Source organism: Podarcis erhardii (assembly GCF_964252035.2).
Source record: "Podarcis erhardii genome assembly, chromosome: 3".
Taxonomy (NCBI): Eukaryota; Metazoa; Chordata; class Lepidosauria; order Squamata; family Lacertidae; genus Podarcis; species Podarcis erhardii.
This window is the reverse complement of record NC_138507.1, coordinates 92,100,084-92,121,859: the sequence shown is the minus strand read 5'-3', so window position 1 is coordinate 92,121,859 and position 21,776 is coordinate 92,100,084. Positions and strand designations below refer to the sequence as shown.

At 43.2% G+C, this 21,776-nt stretch overlaps 1 protein-coding gene and 2 long non-coding RNA genes across 3 annotated transcripts in view; 2 read left to right on the top strand and 1 right to left on the bottom strand.

Moving 5' to 3' along the window:
- The window catches only part of COQ8A (coenzyme Q8A), a 60,121-nt gene that overhangs the window by 27,156 nt on the left and 11,189 nt on the right, over positions 1 to 21,776 (top strand). Inside the window, exons 4-8 of the mRNA XM_081854175.1 lie at positions 833 to 899; positions 9,774 to 9,848; positions 16,211 to 16,333; positions 20,864 to 20,949; positions 21,357 to 21,497. Of these exons, the coding sequence (XP_081710301.1) occupies positions 833 to 899; positions 9,774 to 9,848; positions 16,211 to 16,333; positions 20,864 to 20,949; positions 21,357 to 21,497 (492 nt within the window). The remainder of the gene's footprint in view (positions 1 to 832; positions 900 to 9,773; positions 9,849 to 16,210; positions 16,334 to 20,863; positions 20,950 to 21,356; positions 21,498 to 21,776) is intronic.
- LOC309337625 lies at positions 16,931 to 18,543 on the top strand. Its single transcript, XR_014154453.1, has 2 exons — positions 16,931 to 17,294; positions 18,310 to 18,543. It is a non-coding gene; the product is annotated as an uncharacterized lncRNA (long non-coding RNA).
- Positions 18,564 to 20,857, bottom strand: LOC309337626. The gene is made up of 2 exons (XR_014154454.1): positions 20,151 to 20,857; positions 18,564 to 20,106 (listed from the first exon to the last, which is right to left on the bottom strand). It is a non-coding gene; the product is annotated as an uncharacterized lncRNA (long non-coding RNA).

Below are 21,776 nucleotides of genomic sequence, written 5' to 3'. Positions count from 1 at the left end.
CTCTGAGTCTAGGCAGGTGATCTTTCAGGTAGTCTTGTCCCAAGCCGCTATAGGCTTTATAGGTCACACCCAGCACTTTCAGAATGATTGGGTGCCAGTGTACCCCTATAGAGCTGGCCCTAATAGTACTTAAATTTTATTTTTTAAATTTTGTATTTGTACTCATGGTGCAACATTCTTTTCTTATCTTGTGTATGTGTATGGGAGGGAGGGAGAGAAAGAACTAGTGTAATCCAGATGCTGTAACTGCATCAGGGACCAGATCACCCACTCCCACCCACCTAAAGAGATCTACCACTAACAAATTATACCAGACATAACTAAGTAACTGGTACAGCTTGGGGAATTACTTAGTGCAGGAAATGGATGCTGTGTATTCTGTGATTTGAAGACATCGATGCCAGAATCAAAATTCTATACTTGGTCAAACGGAAATATTCCAGCTGTTTAATTTAGACAAATTATGCAACCTTTCTAAATTTGTGCATGTTCCACACAACCCTTGCAATTCTGCCTTCAAACAACAAAAAATCATCATCTTTCTTCCAGCTTGGCTTCTGTGATGTCATCAGACGTTGGTTGTCAGGCTAATTTATCTAGCTCTAAAAGTTAGAGGCATGGTAGCAACTAGGATTGATCTGGATGTGATCTCACACGTTCATAAGTAATTACCGAACTAGTATTGTTGAACAGAATGGGACTTAGTTCTTTGTAGACATGCATAGGATTGCACTGCCAGCCAATTTTCTGTTGCCAAAATCGAATTCTTGATGCATTTGCTAGGAAAATAGTTGTCCATATTAATGGTCCGTATTCTCCTAAATCCCTGCAGCTCAGTGAACGTGCCCGGGAGCGAAAGGTGCCAGTTACTCGAATTGGGAGACTCGCTAATTTTGGAGGTGAGTCTTTCTGAATTGTGGTGGCAAATAAGACTGTGAATGTAGATGCTTCTGAAAAACCAGGCAGTTTTCTGTGAACTGCATTGTGGATGTCTGTGTGTAGAAGAAACAGGGTTTCTGATTATTTTTTTAGTAGGGATGCTGAAACTGAATGTCTGAGCTGATACTGCTTGGCAGTACATAGTATGTAGCTTTGACTGAACTACAAAGCCAAGTTAGAATTTGCTGGGGGAGGTGTGTGTTTGGGGTGGCATGGGGTGTTAAGGGTTCATTTCAGGTGCCATTCACTGATCTAGGTGGTATCATTTTGAACTTGGGCCCCCTTCTAAATTTATTCTCCGTTCTGGGCCCTACAAATCTCTGGAATTCATTTTGCCATCTGGCAATTGCACAAAACCATTGCATAAATGTTGCCTGCTGCTTTGTGTGTGCAAAGATTTAAGGAGCAGGGCGCCAACTGAACACTTGCATTTTAGATGGCAGGACATTTTGGGCTTTAGGAAACGGTGGTAGCGGGAAGGGGAAGGAGGAAAAGAAGAGAACCTGCTGGGTTAGAAATGTCTGCATTTCAATGCTAAATCTCTTCTGTTTTGAGGAAAGCAAAGAAGCTGCCCTATATTGAGTCCATCTAGCTCAGTATTATCCACACTGACTGGCAATGGCAGGGAAATTTTCCCAGCCCTGCCTAGAGATGCTAATGATTGAACCAGGGGTTTTCTGCATGCAGTGCTGATGCTCTAGCACTCTATAGCCAAGTACCTCTGGCTGCAAGTGCTGCAAGTTCCTCGCTTTCCCTAATCTGAAAGATCAACTAAAGGGGCACTAGGTGCCTCATTCACTGCATTCATCAGGAAGCTGGTACTTGAATAGAGAGACATGATGTACTTTAAAGGAAATTGACAGGGATGCAGCAGGATATAAACTTAAAACAATACAAAGAGATAGGAGTGTGTCCAAGCTGAGACTAGGAGCTCTTGAATAGAGGCTTTAAATATGAATAAAAGCGTGTTCAGTATTTCAGGCATATGCACAGCCCATCTTCCCAGCCCATCAGCCAAGGTGGCTACCAGCAGTTGAAAACCCTCAATAATGCATTTTTAAAAATCCAAGGAGTATCCCCCCACAAAAGCTCCCACTTCTTTCTTTGTATACAAACCTTTAAACAGTGTTATCCTGTGCATATCTGCTTGGAAGTAAGCCCTGTTGAGTTTAATGGGACTTCACTCCAAGGTAAGTGTGCATAGCTTCCTTCAGTAGCAAGTTTATCCACATGGTCTTTGTTTTGCAAAAATGACTCGAAGGGTGTCAGAGATGGCATAAAATGATTCAAGAAACAAGTGGCTTTCAAATTACAGCATCTAATGGCAGTGTTTTTCAGCCGTTGACTCTTAGCCCAGTCAGTATTGCTCCAAATACTTGGGGCACACATTTTGTTTACAAATAGATACTACTCCTTTTAAGATTTACGTTTAAAAGGGAGGATTCCACCAGGTGTGGGACCCCTGCCCCTCCCCATCACTATAACACAACAGAGAGAAAAGTTGAAAGTTGTGATATCCTGGCTCTTTAAAGGTACTTTTCTACATCTAGAACCAGACCAAGAACCCTCTCTGCACCTCTTTGAGCTCCCTGGAATCGCTAGCATCTTGAACCCTGTAGCATGATGAAAGGGTATCAGTTTCCCTCTGGTATGTTTGGTGTAGCGAGTGTATAGACAGCCAACATGCTTCCCTGCTGTTTTGTGACCTTCCCTATTTATAGCTCGAGTTGGCACCTCTCCTTAGTATTCATTTCTCCAAGATGAGATCTACTTCTATATGCCTTTTGAACGTTTCTGTCTATGTAGCAAAGTGTTAAGGAACTTGGCTTCTACAAGGCAAGGCACCTCAGGCCTGTGCAGTATACAATTTTACTTGAAGCAGATTCAAAGCTAGGGAACAAAGTAAACTGAGTTAGTACAAGAAATAATGCTATGAATGCTTCCTCCCTCCCTTGTAAATAAGTTTTGTGCTTGCAAACACTTTAATCCACATTGTTTAGGTTGGGACCTCCTGAATACTTCCTCTTCCTTGAATATGTTCACTAATGGGAATGTCTGCTGAGTTATTGTAGACATTTATGGTTCTGCTGTGGAACAATTGCAGATTGTAGCTGAAGGAGTCCTTTGGCACCTTTAAAAGACAGATGTCATGGGCTGAATCTTATTTTCTCATCTCTATATCAGCTATGGAAAGAACTCTTCAAGAATTCTCTGAGTTCAAGTGTTTTGTCACTTTTTTTTTGCAGGTGAGGAGTAGAAAGCTCTCCTCCAGGGCAGGGGTGGGGAATTGGATCCATCTGGTGGGTAAAACAGATAAATGATGTCACTTGTATAGCAGGTGGGTGAAGATTGGCCAGAATGGTTTCACAGGCTAAATGGGGAGGCCTGACAGAGATGGGGAACTTTTTTGGCTCTGCACATCAGACTTATTATTGATATCAAGCTGTGTGCCACAAGTGTATTCATGATCCTGTAGTAGCAGCTTTCCCATTAGAATTTCCTCACACTCAAGCTTTAAATAGGAAATATATGCTTCTGTGTTGAGTTGAGAAGGTTTAGCCTTCAGTTAACTAAGTATATGAAGCAGATATTTTGAACTGTTGTCTCCAAAATGTGTCAGGAATTCACAGGAGGGGGATGACCAGTGTCTGAAACTTGACAGGCCAGGCTTATGAATTGACTCAAACAATTCAGCAGGGGTGGTGGGAGTGCTGTAATCTGCTTCTAGCTTGGTGTGGGAACACAAAAGTCACTCTGTGTACTTAAACTAGCTTGGTATCTTAGTCAGTTTCCTCTTTCTACTGTGAACAGCTGTTTGCTGATGTTGTCTTTAAAAGAAGCTTCTCTCAAAATAAATTTTTTCAGTGTTGAACTGGGCTGATTAAAAGTAGTGCCGAGCTATGGTTTAGCAGTATATGAAAGAGGCTTTAAGGAGTCTCTGGCTCAGTGGATTCCACCTCCTCTGCCCTCATGTACAGTGCTTCCCTCCCTTCCTTGTATGAGGCAAACCACAGTTTTCTGTTTTGCATAAACCAGCAAACTCTGGCTTGCACTTGCCTTAGAGTCCAGCATTTGGAAACCATAGTTTATTGACTTAGACAAAACAGAAAACCATGGGTTGCCTGCAGCCAAGGAAGGAAGGAAGGAGTAATTATATACTACAGAAGGGGTGGAAGAAGTGTATAAGCGCAAGAGTTCTCCCTTAAAATACCAGTTTTTACAGCAGGCAAAGCTTTGCAGCTTTGTTTTGGCGTCCCAGTCCTAAACAGGCTGATACATAAGTTAGTTCTATTAAGATCAGTGCTATTTGTCAGGCTCTGTGTGCATAGGCTATTCACTGAGCACAGAATGTAATCTTGGATGTAGGATTCACCAAGCCTTCCTGAAAATATACCTTCTCTTAAAAGTTCATATGGCCCTCCTTTCTCTGTTTCTGGTTTACTGGTCTCAGTAAAAACAAAAACTCTCCTCATCTGTTATTTAAATATAGCTGCAGTGATATATATATATATATGAGTTAAGATCAACTTGGTTTTGGAGAAGTGAAAGCAATTAAAAAAACGTAATGTAAAGTCAGAAATTGCAGAGCAATGAGATTTATTTTAAAAATCAGATTCAGGCCCATAGTAATTGCAGTTGCACTCTCTCTCTAAAAGTGTAATGAGGTCCTTGAAGAGTGCGGTGAACACAGTAGTTCTTGACTTAGTCTGGATCCTGATGATGCTGGCTGGTGCTGGGTGTCTGGAGTTAATTCTGTTTTATTTAACATTGGCCACTGAATGTGTGGCATCGTAAGCTGCCCTGTGATCTGATCTGGAGGAAGGGTGGGCTACAGAAAGCCTGGAAATGTGAACATAGCCTCAAGAGTCCTTGCGCAGGCATCATGCTTCCTCGTCACGTAACCATTCTCCCATGCAAATTTTCCCCGTCTTCACTTTTTAACATTGGTTGGGATGTAGTGTGCCTTCTGCATCAAGGCTGATGTAACTATGTAACTTTAACCAGGTTTCACAAACACTGGCTTAGCCCAATGGTCAAGGATGATGGGCTTTGCAGTCCAACAACATCCCGAGCCTGTAGATCACTGCAAGCTGGCATGGTCTTAAGCTGTTTAGAGCTTTGATAGCTAGAACCAGCACTTTGAATTGAGCCTGGGCGCAAATAGGAAGCTAATGACATTGATGTGGGAGAGCGCCACTGTGTGAATTTGTTCACCTACGCCATCCTGCATGCCTAGTATGGACTTCAGCCTTTGTTCAATTGGGTTTCCTTTGAGTCTTGTTTCCTTCTGGCTGCTTTTGCTAAAATGCATGTCACATTGGGGCAGATGCATGCGAACCTGCATGCTGTGCAACGTTTAGCTTTCCTCGATACATAATCTGGCCTATATCAGTGCATTTTGAATTATGGGTATTGAATTGATCTAATTATTAGCGCAGCAGGTAAGCAGCAGTGGTTGTTGGGCGGACTTTGCACGTGCCTGCCTCCACAGCTGGCCACAGAGTTCAGAAGCATAGGAGCTCCTCCTCTTCCACTGTTAGAACCCTGTGAACAGGGGAGGGCTTGTTTGTTCTTCTGAAGGGAAGCTATGTGTGTGGGGTGGGTGTGTTTATGGCTGCCAAGACTCTGTGGCAACTCTGTAACAACAGGATTTTATTACAGTGTGAACAAGGTTATTGGTTGCATAGTTATCACTTGATTTTTCTGCTAATCATAGGCTTGTTTGCCAAACCCTACAAGGGCGTGCCTATCTTTCCAAACCGGCCTTCTGTTGTATTGCATTTCATATTTGCCCTTCACACTCCCTTGGTACTAATCTTTATGCATTGGTTGGACGGCAAATGAAAAATATATGGGCTGCTTTCAGTTTTAAGTTGGGAGGGACCACGAGGGTCATGTAGTCCAACCCCATGCAATGCAGGAATTGGACTACATGACCCTTTCGGTCCCTTCCAACTCTACAATTCTGTGATTCTAAGAAGCATTTTTTTACAAAAACAAATAACTGTTGCTGTTGCATTTCCAGATTAGGCTTTTACTTTATGCACTGATTTTGCATAGCATTCCCCGTATTATCTTCCGATCAGTTGTGGTGCATTTGGCATTTCAGGCGGTTGGACTAGATGACCCAGAGGGCCACTTCAAACTCTACAATTCTATGATTCTACAGTGAAGAAGTTGGTGAGGGGGCTTTAACATATGGTTACCAGATTTTTTTCAACGAATCCAGGGACACTTTTATTTTATTTTTTATTTTATTTTTTGAAGCTGCATAGCAACAGGGAGTCAGTAGTGGGGATGGTGAGGCAAAAGACCCTGGGCCCAAGCACACATGCATATTGTATAAAGGTGCAAAGCCCTTCTTTCACACCCTGTGAAACATAAATACACAGAGTAACAGGCTGGCTCCAGGCTGCTGAGGCTGCAGCTGCCATGTTTCCTGGGGACAGATTTGCAAATCTGGGGACTGTCCCCGGGAACCCTACTTCAACACAGGGTGGCCAAGTAGCCAAGCTGGGTTTGTGCTGGTGTAAATCAGCAGGTGGGAATCCTGCTGTTTGACCTGTTGTCGTGGTCCAGCTGCACCACCCAAAAGAAAGGTTCCTATAATGGCACATAATTCCTTAAAAACCAGACACCCCCCCCCCAAGAAGTAGAATGAGAATCGTGAATTGGAGCATGTGGTGCAAGAATTCAATTCTTTCTTAAATGACTGTCAGATGTACAAAAAACTGCAGGCTTGAAAATACCCCTACAATGTTCTACTGCTGTTTAAAAGAGCAGCACCACCAACCTGGCTTTACAATGCAGTCTGTTTGCAAACACTAAGGCGAATGCCTCCCTTGAAGGAGAATGGCCTTATCAAAATAAATTGATAATGTCAACAGTTCTAAAACAGTGAAGCAAGATATACCTCCTGGTTAATATTTAAAAAGCCAACCATTTGGAGTTGTTTATGACATGCGCCTACCTTTGGCTGCTGTGGTTCTGGGGAGGGAGGTGAGTTTATGTGATAATTAAGGTGGAGCTGTGCAGTGCAAGGGAAAGTACATATTGTACACGTCTAAACATTATCCAGTGGGGAAGAAGAGGTGTTGAAGCTGGATAAGTCAAATCGAAGCGCATGTAAATGTCAAGTTCTTGGCTCATTTAAACTGCTGGCATAACTATAGGTTGTTTTGCATTATAGTTATATAATTACTTTCTTATTTAATAAAATATATCCCACTCTTCTACTAAAAGTTCCCAGTGTGACATATAGCATAAGTTCTAATTAATAAAAAAGCAGGTACAGCCAGTTCTAAAAGCCGTAACAGAGTACCCAAAGCAAGAAGCACAAAGAGTAAAAGATGCTAGATATTGAAATCTGCAACAGTAAAAAGTCTGTTGAAATAAACACGTCTTTCAATTGGGAGGGCATGCAACAATCATGGCACTGCCACAGAGATGGCCTCATATCTCATGCTCACTTGCTTAATTTTTTTTTACATGACTCCAAGAACAAAGGCTTCTGGCATTGATCTTCATTTCATGATTGACCTGTATGGGAGCAACTCATCCTTAAGCCAGCATTCTTCAGTCTTGGGTCTCTAGATCAGTGGTTTTCACCCAGTGTGCTGTGGCCCCCTGGGGTGCCTTGAATGATGGTCAGGGGTGCCACGGGCAACCCTCTTTCCTTCCTTCCCTCCCTCCTCTGATGCCCTCTTGCATCTCTGCCTCCAAAAGGCTTGCATGGCTGTTTGTTGCAGCAGCCCTGGCTACAAGCTCCCCAGACAAATGGTGCCTCTGGAACTGGCCAGGGGGTGCTGGTTGCCAGAAGCTGGAGCGGCCTTGGAGTAAGCATGCAAGCAAGCAGGCCAGGGAGCCCAGCTAGCCAGCCAGCCAGTCCACCAGCCCTTGCTGTTGGGAATGGACAGTGTGACCAGGTACCTGTCTTTGGGGTGGGGGCGGGGGGCAGCTCAGAGACCAGGGGCGGCAGCAGTGGCTGCCTGGAGGACTCCCAAGGAGAGGGGAGAGGAAAGGAGGCTGAGGAATCACTCCACAAGGGAGGGTGTTCGCAAAAAGGGTGAGAGGCTGCCAGGCAAGGGATGACATAAAAAGGCTCCTGAGCCCCACAGGGGTGCTGCAGAAAGAACGTAGTTGGTCAAGGGAGCCATGGACTCAAAAAGGTTGAAAACCTCTGTCCTGGATGATGATGGACTACAGCCACCATTGTTCTGAGACATCTTAGCCCAGTGGTCAAGGAAGATGGGACTTGTAGTCCAACAACACCCCAAGCCTGAAGATCACTGCCAGCTAACATGGTCTTAAGCTGTTAGGGCTTTGAAGGAAACTAATGACATGGATGTGAGAGAGCACCACTGAGTGAATGCAACTCAGGTAGAGAAGTAAGATTTATCCCTCTGCATCGCCCTGCAGACCTAGTAAGGGCTCCAGTCTTTGTTCAGCTAGTCAGATTTGCCTTGAGTCTTTTACCCACTACTCCATAAAATTGCAGCCTTTTCTTTCCTCCCATGGGGTGTGTGGATATACACATATATGTTAGTGGTAGCTCCTTGCTGATGTACTTGCACATGAAGAGGTGGTTAGATGATCTGCCAGCCTAGTTATGGAGATATGAATCCTGTAGCTTTGGGTTATTATGTCACTGTGAACTGCTACTCTAGTGAGGATTGCTGAAATAGCTCCTAATTTCATTCGACACATCCGCACTCAAGGCAAGAATATAGAGATTCTCTTCAGATTTCACCTCTGCAGATTCCAAAATCTCATTCTCTAAGCAATTACGAGCTAGGTTGGATATGGAACAAACAGTTAGTGTTTCATAGTTGTTGATGCTGAACAGAGCTTAGCTGGGTGTTCCCTGTGTTATTTTGTGCAAATATTGCATGCATGCATGTATGTGCGTGTCTGCATGTGTGGCAGAATGGTGCTTATCTTCCACAGCCATCATGCCGAGGTGCTATTGCATTAATTGCACTTGCAAATCGAGGTTTTCCATTCCAGTTCCAGCCTGTGCAACTTTCCCTCCCCTGTCCTGCATTTGACTGCTCTAGATTCAAATCATCTTGTTATTAAATATTTTTGGAGAGAACTTATCATGTAAGAACTTGAGTTGCCAGATCCTCCATCTAGATACCATTAAATGCTCCAAGGTATCAACACCAGGGCAAATATGCTGTTAGGGAGGTATAAGCTATGTCACTCACTCTCCTCCTCCAGTTGCCCTGGGGTCAAATTGGAGCCCTGCTGGCCACAGTAAGGTAAAGGGTAAAACAGATTGTGGAGGAAGGTCAAAGGGACTGATGAAACGTTGAGGATGCCAGATGAAGTGGGGTATCTTTTATTTCAGTTGTGGAAATAACAGTTGCATTAAGCGAGCATGTGGGGATATTAAAGGTCTAGGCACAGCCTCCAGGAGAGTTTACTGACCTCCCTAATTTTTGCTGTGTCAGATCAAAGACCCTGTGTGACTAGTACTAAACTTGACCACATGGATAGACAACCTGCAGTCTCTACTACTGTCCCCGCTTGCCCCCTTAACTCTTGGTTTCTAAAGCCCTTTTCTCTGAACAGAAGATGTTTCCTTTGGACAGAGGTTTTGCTGCCCTGGGGAAAGTGGGCACAGCATGCCTCTGAAACTGAGCGGAGCGGTGCTGGATTCTTTCCTTTTGTGCTCTGTAGTCAAGTTTAAACCGTATTGAATAAAGAGCTACTTTGCCTCTGCTCATTAAGCCACAAAGATATGTAACCGCATACAGATGGCATTTTATCCCGCTGCCTTTGACTTTCTCTTGTCTCTCCCCCCACCTTTTCCTTTTTGTCCATTAAAGGCTTAGCTGTTGGTCTTGGCATCGGAGCCTTGGCAGAGGTTGCGAAAAAGAGCCTTAGATCCGAAGAGCAGAATGGTGAGTGTTCCTTTGCTTACTGCTAATACAAGCATCCGGTCGTGTCCTTGTCCCCAAACACAATTTGCTCTACAAGTGCACAGAATCACAACTAAAGGAAGGGCAGCACAACACTATAGTCACTAGGGTAGTTACTAATAAAAGTATTACAGTGTTTTTGCATCCAGATTCCGCTCTCCCCCTGAACCTATGCAGCAACCTTCAATTGTTTTCCTCTTTGAATAAATACTTCAAGGAGTAGTGGTGATTCAGTGCATTTAAGGAAAGCAAATCCCCTTCCTCTTGCCCCTAAAGCAGGACAGGAGAAAGCTAAACTGTGGAGAAGGGTGAGCTTGTCCACCTCTTCAAAGAGTCCTCCTCTCTACTGACCCTGATCAACACAGAAGCCCGCTGTCTATTTGCTCAGGAAAATGAATGACTTCATGGCTGCCTGTCCTGTTTTGCAGCAATCCTTGAACTTGAAGTTTGCCTTTCTGGTTCTATCCTTTCAGATGATTAAATAATAATAATAATAATAATGGTTCCAGTCCTTGTTTTACCATAAATAGATCTCTTGTTTGTCTTGGCATTGGCTAACAACAAGTCACTGAAGTGAAGGTTATACAGAATATATCTGCGATAAGGAGTAAAGTGTTATTGCACAGCAGCAGCAATGAAGTCATTTCTGTACTTGCATCTGATCTTGCCCGATGCAAGTTCACAAACTCAGGAGGGGTCAGCCAGGGCTGCAGAGAGAGGGCTGGACTTCCATCCTGCCCAAGGTGCTCATACCTCTTAAAACCAAAATGGATGCACTTGGATTAGTTTGGGAAGAGGAGGACTGTGCCAAATTTACATCTTGCTGCCTGCTGCAATCTGCTCTGATTGTATATTTTATCTTTATGAACGCTGTTTTTATTGTGTTATGCGAGCTGGTCTTTGACCGTAATAAATTATCTATCTATCTACATCTTGCTGCCATAAGCCAGACCTGCTCTTCCTTTGTGTTGTTATTGTTGTTAGTTAAAATGTTTCCCACCTTATTTCCCCACTCTTCAAAATATTATAAGAGAAAGCTGCCCAACGTTGGTGAATGGTCAAGGTGTAAGTCTGACAAATCTGATTCACTGGATGCCTGGTTATGGCTGGTATTTAATCAGGGATGTGTATATTTGGCTTCTCTTTCTTCCCCACCGGTTTGCTACATGTTAAAAATGTGCATCGGGAAAAGTAACCTGGGAGTAGTGGCCTTTAGTGCCATACCTAACTGTGACTCCACCAAGGGTCCATTTTTCCTCTGTAACAGGGCTATATTACTGAAAGGTCAAGATCTCTGGTTGGCAGTGCAATTGGAAATGAAGCCAGCCTCGTGCTCAATAACGTTGCAAGGGGCTGCCTTTCCACTGGGCATCTGACCCATTGACATATGTGAACACCGATCCTTCCTTATGTGTGCCCACCCCCAGCATAGGCAGGGGTGACTCTTAGCCTGATTTTATGCGGCCCTTCACCTAATTCCAAAAGCTCTTGGCGATATGCCCTTCGGCTTGGCAGATGGCAGAGAGAGAGAGAGAGAGGAGCGTGTCTGCCCATTGCCAGTTTCAGCCCTGATAACTGAATGTTACGCCTGTAAGAACAGGATGCTGGACTATCTGGGTCATTGACCTGATCTAGCAGGCTATTCTTGTGCTTCTTACATTACCTGACAACTACACATGACTTGCTGTCTTCTCTGGTAGGCTCTCCAAGGTCTCAAGCAGAGATTTATCTGTCTTAGCATTGGGGTCCTTATAACCTGAGCTGCTGGGGTTGAACATGAAAGTTTTGAGAAGGGGCATGGAAGTGGTGGAGCATCTGCTTTGCATGCAATCCCTGGCATCTCCAGGAGAGTCACTGCTGGCCAGCATAGACAATACAGAACCAGAGAGAGCAATGGTCATGCAGCTTTCCTGTGTTTGGTATGTGAAGTGTGAGCTCTGTCACTAAACCCTCTTACCTTCGTCATGCTCAATCTGTGATAACCTGTCCCTGCATAATGTTCCTCCCGTAATTATAGTAGCATTTTCTTACAGGTGCGTATTATATTTGGAGAAACTGTTAGTTCCTTCCTGAGAGTGCAGATGGAATTTATCTGATCTCTCTTGATGCCCTAAACTTTAGCATCTCAGTTGCAACCTTTCCAGTATGTTGGCTCCTGTTTCCTGACAGCAAAGCTTTCACTGTTCCCATCAGACAGGTTCACAAATGTGTGTTACCCTATTCTCATTGTGTAGTATGTGAAAGTGTCTCAGTGCATATATACTCCCCTGAATGGGACTCCCCGCTGTGCACAGAGCAAAACTGGGGCATGTAGAACAAGAGTTTAAAGTCACCTGTGGTCGACCTTAAATCTCCTGCAGAAACGTCAGAATTTATTGCAGAAATATCAGGCTGTACAATCGCAGAATCTGTGCACAGGTTCAAAATGTATATCCGAAAAAGCATGGTGGCAGATCACCCTGAATGGCTCTGAAGGCATTCCCTTGCAACTCTTGCTCCTCACATTGGAGAGAAATTGTTCTCAAAGAAAGATTGTGTAACAGTTCTGTTTACATTTTTCTGTTTGCCAGAGGTACCTTGTATAATCGGGCACTCCCTGACCTGCATGCAAGCTCAGCCATACTATGAAAGGGTGTAGAACTTGCTGTTGCTGGCAAAAACAGCAAGGTGAGGTGGGAGCAGCTATTTTTATGGGATTTGGTTTAAGGAGACATTGACCTATTAAGGGCTTTTTCTGTTAATTTGCTGGTGTTGTTAAGGAAGAAAAGTAGAAATGTGTGTGTAGTGGTCAAGCTCATGAGACCTTTTTCCTGACCACCTGTAGATTAGCAGTGGACGAACCTGTAGTCCTCTCAGTTCTGTTGGACTCTGACTCCTCACCCAGCATGGCCTAGTGGTCATAGAAACTGGGAGTCCTATATGGAAGGCCACTGCTTCCCCACATCTCTTGTTATAACTAAAAAGATGATTCTACATTCTACATTAGTATGGAAAGGATAGATCGCTGGTTTTAAAAGAGATGTCTGGGTTCTTTAGTCAATTCTGCAGCTCTCAAGCAAACCCCCTCTTTCCAGGGAGAAGCTAGGAGGAAAGGGGTAAAAAAAGGGTGAGGCAGAGACGTGAAGGATACTGCCTGTTTGGCTGCCTGGAGTAGAAGACCAGAAGGGTGAATTTTAAATCGTGCTGCCTCTCATTCAGAGGATAACAGGGAAATCAGCCTTTAGAATCGTTCTGGAAAGGAGATAGAAGAGAAGAAGAGTTTGGATTTGATATCCCGCTTTATCACTACCCAAAGGAGTCTCAAAGCAGCTAACATTCTCCTTTCCCTTCCTCCCCCACAACAAACGCTCTGTGAGGTGAGTGGGGCTGAGAGACTTCAGAGAAGTGTGACTGGCCCAAGGTCACCCAGCAGCTGCATGTGGAGGAGCGGAGACCCGAACCCAGTTCCCCAGATTACGAGTCTATCGCTCTTAACAACACTGGCTTTCATAAACATCAATTGTTCACAGCTGGTGAGGAAAACAGGGGCAGTAAAGCAGGACAGGATATTTAGGCTCAACACTCAGAAGACAACCTTTGCAATCCTATAACACGGTTTAGGCTGATACAAGGTAGGCTTTGCAAATGCTCTCCCAATGGACCTCTTCCAGTAAAGGTTGGGGAGGCATCAGAGAACGTTTCAGATATCATAGACTGCGATCCTTAACACACCTAGTAGGTGTGGGATTTACACATTTTGGGTAATGTTGCATGGAACAACTGTTAAGAATAGGGAGTGGGCACGAAAGGGATGGCTCATTTGGTAGCAGGTGCTCTCCAGCTAGTGAGTGCAAGTTTTGATCTGGCATTTCCTGTGTTCCTGAAGATGTCCTTCCACTTAATAGTGAAATCAATACGGAACATCAGGAAATGGCAATATCAATAAAAAATAATAGCAGTAAGTTCTGTAGGTTTCCTCTTTGAGTTTACCTCTGCGATTCCAGGTCAAGTTTGTTTTTCTGATGAAGTCAAAAGATGTATCCTGTGGCTGCCTCTTGTCTCCACCTGCCCATCTTGTCATTCATTCTAAAAAGACTTTTCAAATGAAGCATCTCGGCTCACTTTTTTGCTGTTGTTCTCTTCCGAAGAGGAGCAACAGTATGATTTTGTCGGTAGAGTTTGGCTGTTAAGAGCTGCTGCTAAAATTATGGGGCAAAGGCCCCCACCTCACAATACCCAAATAACCCCTTTCAGAGAAGAGTTAAAGTGCCGTGAGCTTATTTTCCAAGGCATGAGAGACCTTGGACCCACCAGCCAACTTGTCTTTGGCTGTTCCCATTCAAGCTATCCTGGAAAGAGAAAAAAAAAGGTGTGCAAAAGTTTATGTCCATCGTGCATTCTGGATGAGATTCACTGTGTCTGTCAAGCAAGCCAAGTAAAAATAGCTCTGTTGGTCACTGCTAACCTTCAAAGCTGTACTTACGGCAGCAGAGGAAAAATTAGAGGTGATCCCAGATGGCTGTTGGGAAGGACAGTCCTTCCAGGGCCGTGAAATGAAATCCAGTCTCTGCATGCCCTCTTCTGTCAGGAGAGGAGAGCTGAGTTGTGCTTCAAGGTCAGTAAACAGATTTGATGCAGCAGTACATGTTCAGAGCCTCCAATCAGTTTCAGTATTTCAGGAACAAATAAGTTAGGAGTCCATGGCCCAGCAAATAGAAATCCCTGCCCTGTGAAGCCTTCATGTTTTTGCTTCAAACTTCATTAAAAGGGTGGGGTTTCTTGGGATTATACTGTCTCAGGATGCAGAAGGAGATACTGTTCATGTATGTCACCACAGCAGCAAGAATTCTTGCGGTTAGGAAGTGGAAAAACGAAACAATACCGACAATCACAGGATTGGCAGATACTCATATTAGAATATTTACAACTAGCAAAACTGACAGGAAGAGTTAAAGGAGTATTGAACCAGAAAAGATTTGGAGAATGGAGAATATTTAAGGATTATATAAGATCATATTGTACCAACCACACCATATTAGCAGAACTTGAGTGATACTTGTAAACACAACAAATACCATTTGCGGAGTAGACGGGAACAATATTAAAGAATATAAAATTGTGCGGGGAAAACCGACGACAGTATAAACAGTACAATGAGAATGATTAGAAGACTCGTTTTGTCAGAAGTCTTTTTTATTTACATGTTTATTTAAGTATTAATTAGGAAGATTAAGTTTTTTTATGCACGTAAATCTGATTTTTCTTTCTTTTTTCTGTATTTTCTTTTCTTCTTAATTGTTTTTTCTTTAGTTTTCTTTTTGTAGTATGAGATTGTAAATTCTTTATATATGTGTGTAATTTAAATTAATAAAGATTATTTAATTATTAACAACAACAAAAAAGATGCAGAAGGAGAATTGTTATTGTTATTATTTATTAAATTTATCTGCCACCCTTCATCCTAGATCTCAGGGTGGTTCACAATATAAAAATACAACATGAATGCATAATAAAAATAAAGAACAAAAACAACCCAATCTCTAAACCCTCCCCCCGCCCGCACATTTAAAAGAGTGTTGGATGTTAATCAGCTAAAGGCCTGTTTGAAGAGGCCTGGCGCCTAGAGGGATATAATGAAGGTACCAAGCGAACCTTCCTGGGGAGAGCGTTCCACAAATGAGGAGCCCTGTTCCTGTGTTGCCACCCTCCGGACCTCTCGTGGAGGAGAGGCACACGAAGAAGGGCCTCAGATAATGATTGCAGGGACCTGATCAGTTTGTATGAGGAGAGGTGGTCCATCAGGTATTGCAGTCCTGAGCCATTTTAAGGCTTTATAGGTCAAAAACAGCACTTTGAATTGGGCCCGGAAACTAATTGGTAGCCAGTGCAATCAGACCAGGATTGGTGTAATAGTCTCAAGCTGTCTTGCCCTGGTGAGCAACCTGGCCACCAAATTTTGCACAAGTTTCCAGTTTCCTAACTGTCTTCAGGGGCAGCCCTATGCACAAAGTGTGTGCGAATGTGTTCACTCATTAAGATTTCCTTGTGTCTGTGGCAAGTAGCACCTCCTAGGCAAAGGCTTCTCAGCTCGTCTTCTTGGCACCCTAGCTTTGCAGAGGCAGGGAGGTAAAACGTGTGAGAGCACATTTGAACAAAGCGTTTTGAGATGAATTTTAGTCCGAAATCTCTGGATGGCACCAGGTTGTCTGCTTTTACCTCCTTTATATTGATGAATGCTGCACAGTAATTGATACTTCTCTACCAACTGAAAGGTGAAGAAAGCAAGGTGCTTTGAGCCAGGTGGGTACAGTGCCAGTAGTAGCACCCATGCAGCATTTTCCTTTATTTTTTTACCCTGTCCTCAGGCAAAAAGGCTGTTATGGATACCAGTCCATTTATGTCGGAGGCCAATGCAGAGAGAATCGTGAGGACCCTCTGCAAGGTTCGGGGAGCAGCGCTGAAGCTGGGACAGATGCTGAGCATCCAAGGTAAGGATGAACAGCATGTTGGTGCTCCTTGAATCCTCCCCCTTTGTTTTGTTTTTTTCATAAAGATATTTATTAAAGTTTAAAGTTTAACAATTACAAAAAGAGAAAAAAGAAAAAAGAAGAACAAACAGTAGTAATAAAAAAGATTACAATGCTTCAAAATTAAAGAGAAATACAGCTAAACAATAACATTTAAAAACAACATCCAATATTTCCCATATATTTATCTTTCCTTTGCTTATTTCCATGACTTCCTCGCGCCTCCCTTTTTGTATTCTTAATTCATAATTGTTTCAGCAAGTCCTTTCCCTCTTTCACAAATTTTGTTCTATAATTTATCTTAACGCAATTTAACCTTAAATATTCCACTTTAATCCGTTAACAATCCATTTTAGTATAATTCTTTATAACCTTTCTGCTAAGACCATGTAAGTTCATTCCAGCATCTTTCTAACGTTCATTAATTTTACAATGTTTCTGTAGATATTCTTTAAATTTCTTCCAATCTTCCTCCACCGACTCTTCTCCCTGGTCTCGGATTCTGCCAGTCATTTCCGCCATTTCCATGTAGTCCATCAGTTTCATCTGCCAGAACCCTCCCCCTTTGATCTCTTGTCTCTCGGGTGAACTTTTGACTCTCCCAACCATTTTTCCCTTTTGAGAGTTTCCTGACTCTTTTCCAGATTTTGTTCAGTTTTGTAGGTATTTCAGAGCCAGGAAGCAGAAGAGGCAGTAATACAGTTTCTGTTTAATAACCCAGCACAACAGTCCCTTTTTTTTGGAATTTTGTACGGAGGGAAAGTGCCTTTTGAAGTAACTGCTCAAGTTTATATTTTGTAAAATAATCATAGGAGATATTTGCCGTAATGTCCTCAGCAGCCTTGGTACAACATGAAACCCAACAGAGTACCCATTAAGGCTGCAAATGCCCCCCAGGGTTCCATGCTAGAATATTGCAAATGTAGACATTGTGACTTTAAAAACTTGCTAGCTTTCTCCCCCTGCCTGTTTTGTTTAACATCCGCCATGTGAAGGATTCTGAAGAGCATGAAAGCTTGCTCACTATTTTGTGACATGTTGCGTGCTCCCCTAAAAGGTATTGCTGTATTGTCAATATTTTAATCCCCCTCTCCCAAGGAAAGGTACAGTCTATCTTAAGTGTTAACAACCATCAACAATGTTGCTAGAAAAAACGGCCACTTTTCTAATTTGTTATCATACCTTTTGCAATTGTAGCATTTCTTTACCTCCAAGGTTTTTGAGTTGTGTTTTTAAGAACGTCTTATTCTCTGCCCTTTATCCCTTTCACCTTCCACCAGGTGAGAACCATCAGTACACACATAAATGCTGTTGCATCAAAAAGCCTGAATCCCACATACTGTTCTTGTTTCTATCTTCCCTGTAATCTTTATTTGTAGTTATTATGAAGTGTATATTGCATTAAAACTGCTAATAAATCAATACCGTGGTATTCATTTTGGGCAAAAGTGAGAAAGAGCCGTACCCTTTAAAGTAAACTCTCAGGGCCTAGAGTCTGTTTCATCAGATGTATGAAGTGTTAGCCACAAAAACTTCTACAGTCAAACCTTGGTTCTCAAATAGCTCCATTTTTGAACATTTCAGCTCCTGAAATGCTCTAGTTTTTAAACATTTTTTGGAACTCAAACGTCCGACGTGGCTTCTGCTTGAGTGCAAGAAGCTCTTGCAACCAATTGGAAGATGTGCCTCAGTTGTTGAACGTTTTGGAAGTCAAATGGTACGGATTACATGTCAACCACCAAGGTTTGACTATACTTTAAAGTGACACAAGGCTCTAAGTCTGTTGCAGCAAACAACCACCACAAACATGGCTCCCTTCTGGAAACTATTTGGACTTGAAAACTTCTCAAGCATGTGCTCATTATTTTTGGCTGATGTTTAGAATTCTCCCAACTCAGGCCAGCAGCCTGACAAATCCAGATGACAGAAGTGTGTAGCTGAACATTGTGTTGTGACCAAGAGAAAATGGAATAGTGGTATTAGCAGAAGAGTGTGTTTGTGTGTGTGTGTAGATGATCCATATGTGATGTGGCTACCACCAAAGTTACTACAATGGTGGGATCTGAAGTAACTACTAGAGCAATGTGGCTTCTCTCTCTCTCTCTCTCTCTCTCTCTCTCTCTCTCTCTCTCTCTCTCTCTGTGTGTGTGTGTGTGTGTGTGTGTGTGTGTGTGAGATAATTTAACTAAGATTCTTCCCACTAATAGCATAGCATTGCCAAACCCACTGGAGGCTTTTAAAGAAATAAACACAACCGAAGGCCAAGGCAATGCTCACAAATCTGATGGACATTCTGTCCCTCCTTTAAACTTTGCCAGCCTTCTGAGAAAGATGTAGTTCTGTATTTCTGAAAAGGACCAGGAAAATGAGCTTTCCCCAGCAAGAGCCTTTTGCTTCCGTTAAAAACAATAGGTTGATGCAACTTGCAGGCTGCCCTCTGCTTGCAGTTGCTTCACCCTGCAAAACTTTACCATGAACCCTTTCTGTGGCCAGTGTCTTGCCCAACCTTAACTGCAAGGGAGGAACAGACTGTCACTTCTTAATTGCAGGGGTGTCTTTTATTGTTTAGTCTAAACCATAAACCACAAAGAAGAAAATCTGTAGCTCAGCAGCAGAGGACATGCTTTGAATGTGGAGGGTCCCAGGTTCAGTCCTTGGGTTGCATCTGGGTATGTCAGCTTTCAGACAAGTGTTGACAGCATTCATCTAGATGGGCCTAATGGTCTGACTCTGCATATACTTTGCTTCCTGTATTTTTGACCATGAGCATGCTTTGTTAAAAAATAATCTGGTTGGTTACTTCAGCACCAGTTGGCAAATCGATCTTTCCAGAGTTCTTTGAAGGCCTAATAAACTTGCCACATAAATAGCAAGTGAAGGCGGTTCATCGGCATGTTAGCGAGCAAAGCAGATAAGTGTTGGAATAGACATGCAAGTCACAGCTGATGCAAGTGTTTATTCTCTGTTTTTCTGAGGTGGTGAAAGTAGAGCAGCCTGTTGAGAATTGAAATGTTCTCCTGCCAGCTCCAGCCCTTCCTGCTATGTCTCGGAAGGGACGGGGGTAGAATAGATGAGGTTTCAGCACACAACACCCCCATGGAGGATGCCACACTTGCTTTCTTCGCTTGTGGAAGCCTTAGGATGAGGGATATTGCCAGGATCTTGTGGGCGTTCTTCCATCGTGCCCAAATTCAGTACCCCTTCTTGAGCAAAGCTCTTTTGCACTGGCTCTTTTGAGAGCCAGTGTGGTGTAGTGGTTAAGAGCAGTAGTCTCGTAATCTGGGGAACCGGGTTCGTGTCTCCGCTCCTCCACATGCAGCTGCTGGGTGACCTTGGGCCAGTCACACTTCTTTGAAGTCTCTCAGCCCCACTCACCTCACAGAGTGTTTGTTGTGGGGGAGGAAGGGAAAGGAGAATGTTAGCCGCTTTGAGACTCCTGAAGGGGAGTGAAAGGCGGGATATCAAATCCAAACTCTTCTTCTTCTTCTTTTGCACCTTCTAAGCTGCAAAAATGAGCTTGAAGGTTTGTGGGCAATGCCTGTATGTAGGTCAGGGGATCTGACCCTTTGCCATGTGTGAAGGAATGGATCCCTCCTTACTGGCAGGTCCCTGTTTTGTATAAGAGCTCCCTTCAAAAGTAAAGCGATACGCTGCCACCAAAACGCTGGGGCCACACTGTAGTGTGTCCAGCTGCTTCGAGGATTTCATGGTCCTACTGCCAAGGACCCATTCCCCTTTCTGTTCTGCTTTAGGGGATAATAAACTGATGTGAATTTACTTTCCCAAAGCTTTAGAGGCACACAATTTTGTTTGTGTGTGAGGGGAAAATTTGGAACACAACAGGTCACTTAGCATCTCTGCAGTGTCACACAGGGAAATTCTAATGAGAAAATTTAGGGATTTGCTTTAAAAACAACAACTAATGAAACAAAATAACAAAGTATAAATAAGTTTATTTGGAGAAGAGAGAAGGCAATGATTTCTCTCTTGCGCACACTTTAGGGAAAATTCCCTAAAGATAATTGTCTTTTTTGTATATGATGTTCTTTCTGTTTATTTGTTCTTTAAGTATTTGAAACCCAAATTACTAAATAAATTAATTCCCTGAAGTCAATTTAACATAGCTAGCTGCATGTTGCTTGCTTGAGCAGAACATTGGGTTTCAGAGCATATGCAGAGTTCCTTGCAGCAGGGGGGGGGGAGTCTTTGGGCTTCTCATTGGATATTTCAAGGATGACAAAGACTGAGGGTAAAGCGTCACATGTTTATAGGAATTTATGAACAATAAGCTGGCTCCTTTGTGCAAGATAGAACATTGTCTGACCCTAGCACAAAATCCACTCACGTCTATATGTCAATGCTCAATCTGAAATGTACTTAAGGCTACTTCTACCTTTTTAATGAGACTGTACTTGCATATCAAAGGAACTAGCTATCATGTTTAACTATGGCTCTGATTGCCTGACTGGGCTTGTGTTTTCCTCTTGTCAGATGATGCCTTCATCAACCCTCATCTGCAGAAGATTTTTGAACGTGTCCGTCAGAGTGCAGACTTCATGCCATTGAAGCAAATGATGGTGAGGATTTGCCTGGGCTGTATGACAGGGGGGAGCCTTGGGGATCAAAGTGGACAAACAGAAGTAGACCTGTGTTGAAAGAGAAAGCAGGCACCTTCCTCTCTTTACAGGTTCTGGGCCATTGCTGAGCAGGCTGCAAGAACAAAGCATTAAATAACCTTACTGCACCTTCTTTCCTTGCCTACCATTTTTTAAAAAATCATGGTGGAATTCATTGTTTAGCTCTCTAATTTGTATACATTAGTGGCTGCTTGGATTTTTAATCCTGGCCATTTATATGCCCTTGGTGCTTGTTTGCAGTTGTCTGTATGTCATAGCTGGATTTCAAAGTCCCTAGTCTAAGCAACAAGTGGTAGTGTCTACCTGGGAAGGGAAAACTCCAATTTGTGTTTTTTATTCACCGCTAGAAAACTTTGAACAATGACCTTGGTCCCAACTGGCGTGATAAGTTGGAGTTCTTTGAAGAGCGACCTTTCGCTGCAGCTTCAATTGGACAGGTTCACCTGGGGCGCTTGAAGAACGGGAAAGAAGTTGCCATGAAAATCCAGGTGGGCCTAGTGGTCTTCAGTGTTTTCAGAGTTGGCGCCCACCAGTAGCTCTGAATATGCACTTTGAGACCCACTCCTTGATGTTTTACAATATATTAGTTTCATAGAAGTGTAGAATTGTAGAGTTGAAGGGATCCCGAGGTTCATCTCATCACCTTTGGCCCCTGTGTGAAGCCTATGCGGCTGTAGGGTAGTTCTGTCACTGTGCCCCTAACACTTCTGTCTGAGATCAACAGACATTTTCAGGTGGAGGACAGGCTCCTTCAAATCCTGAACCTG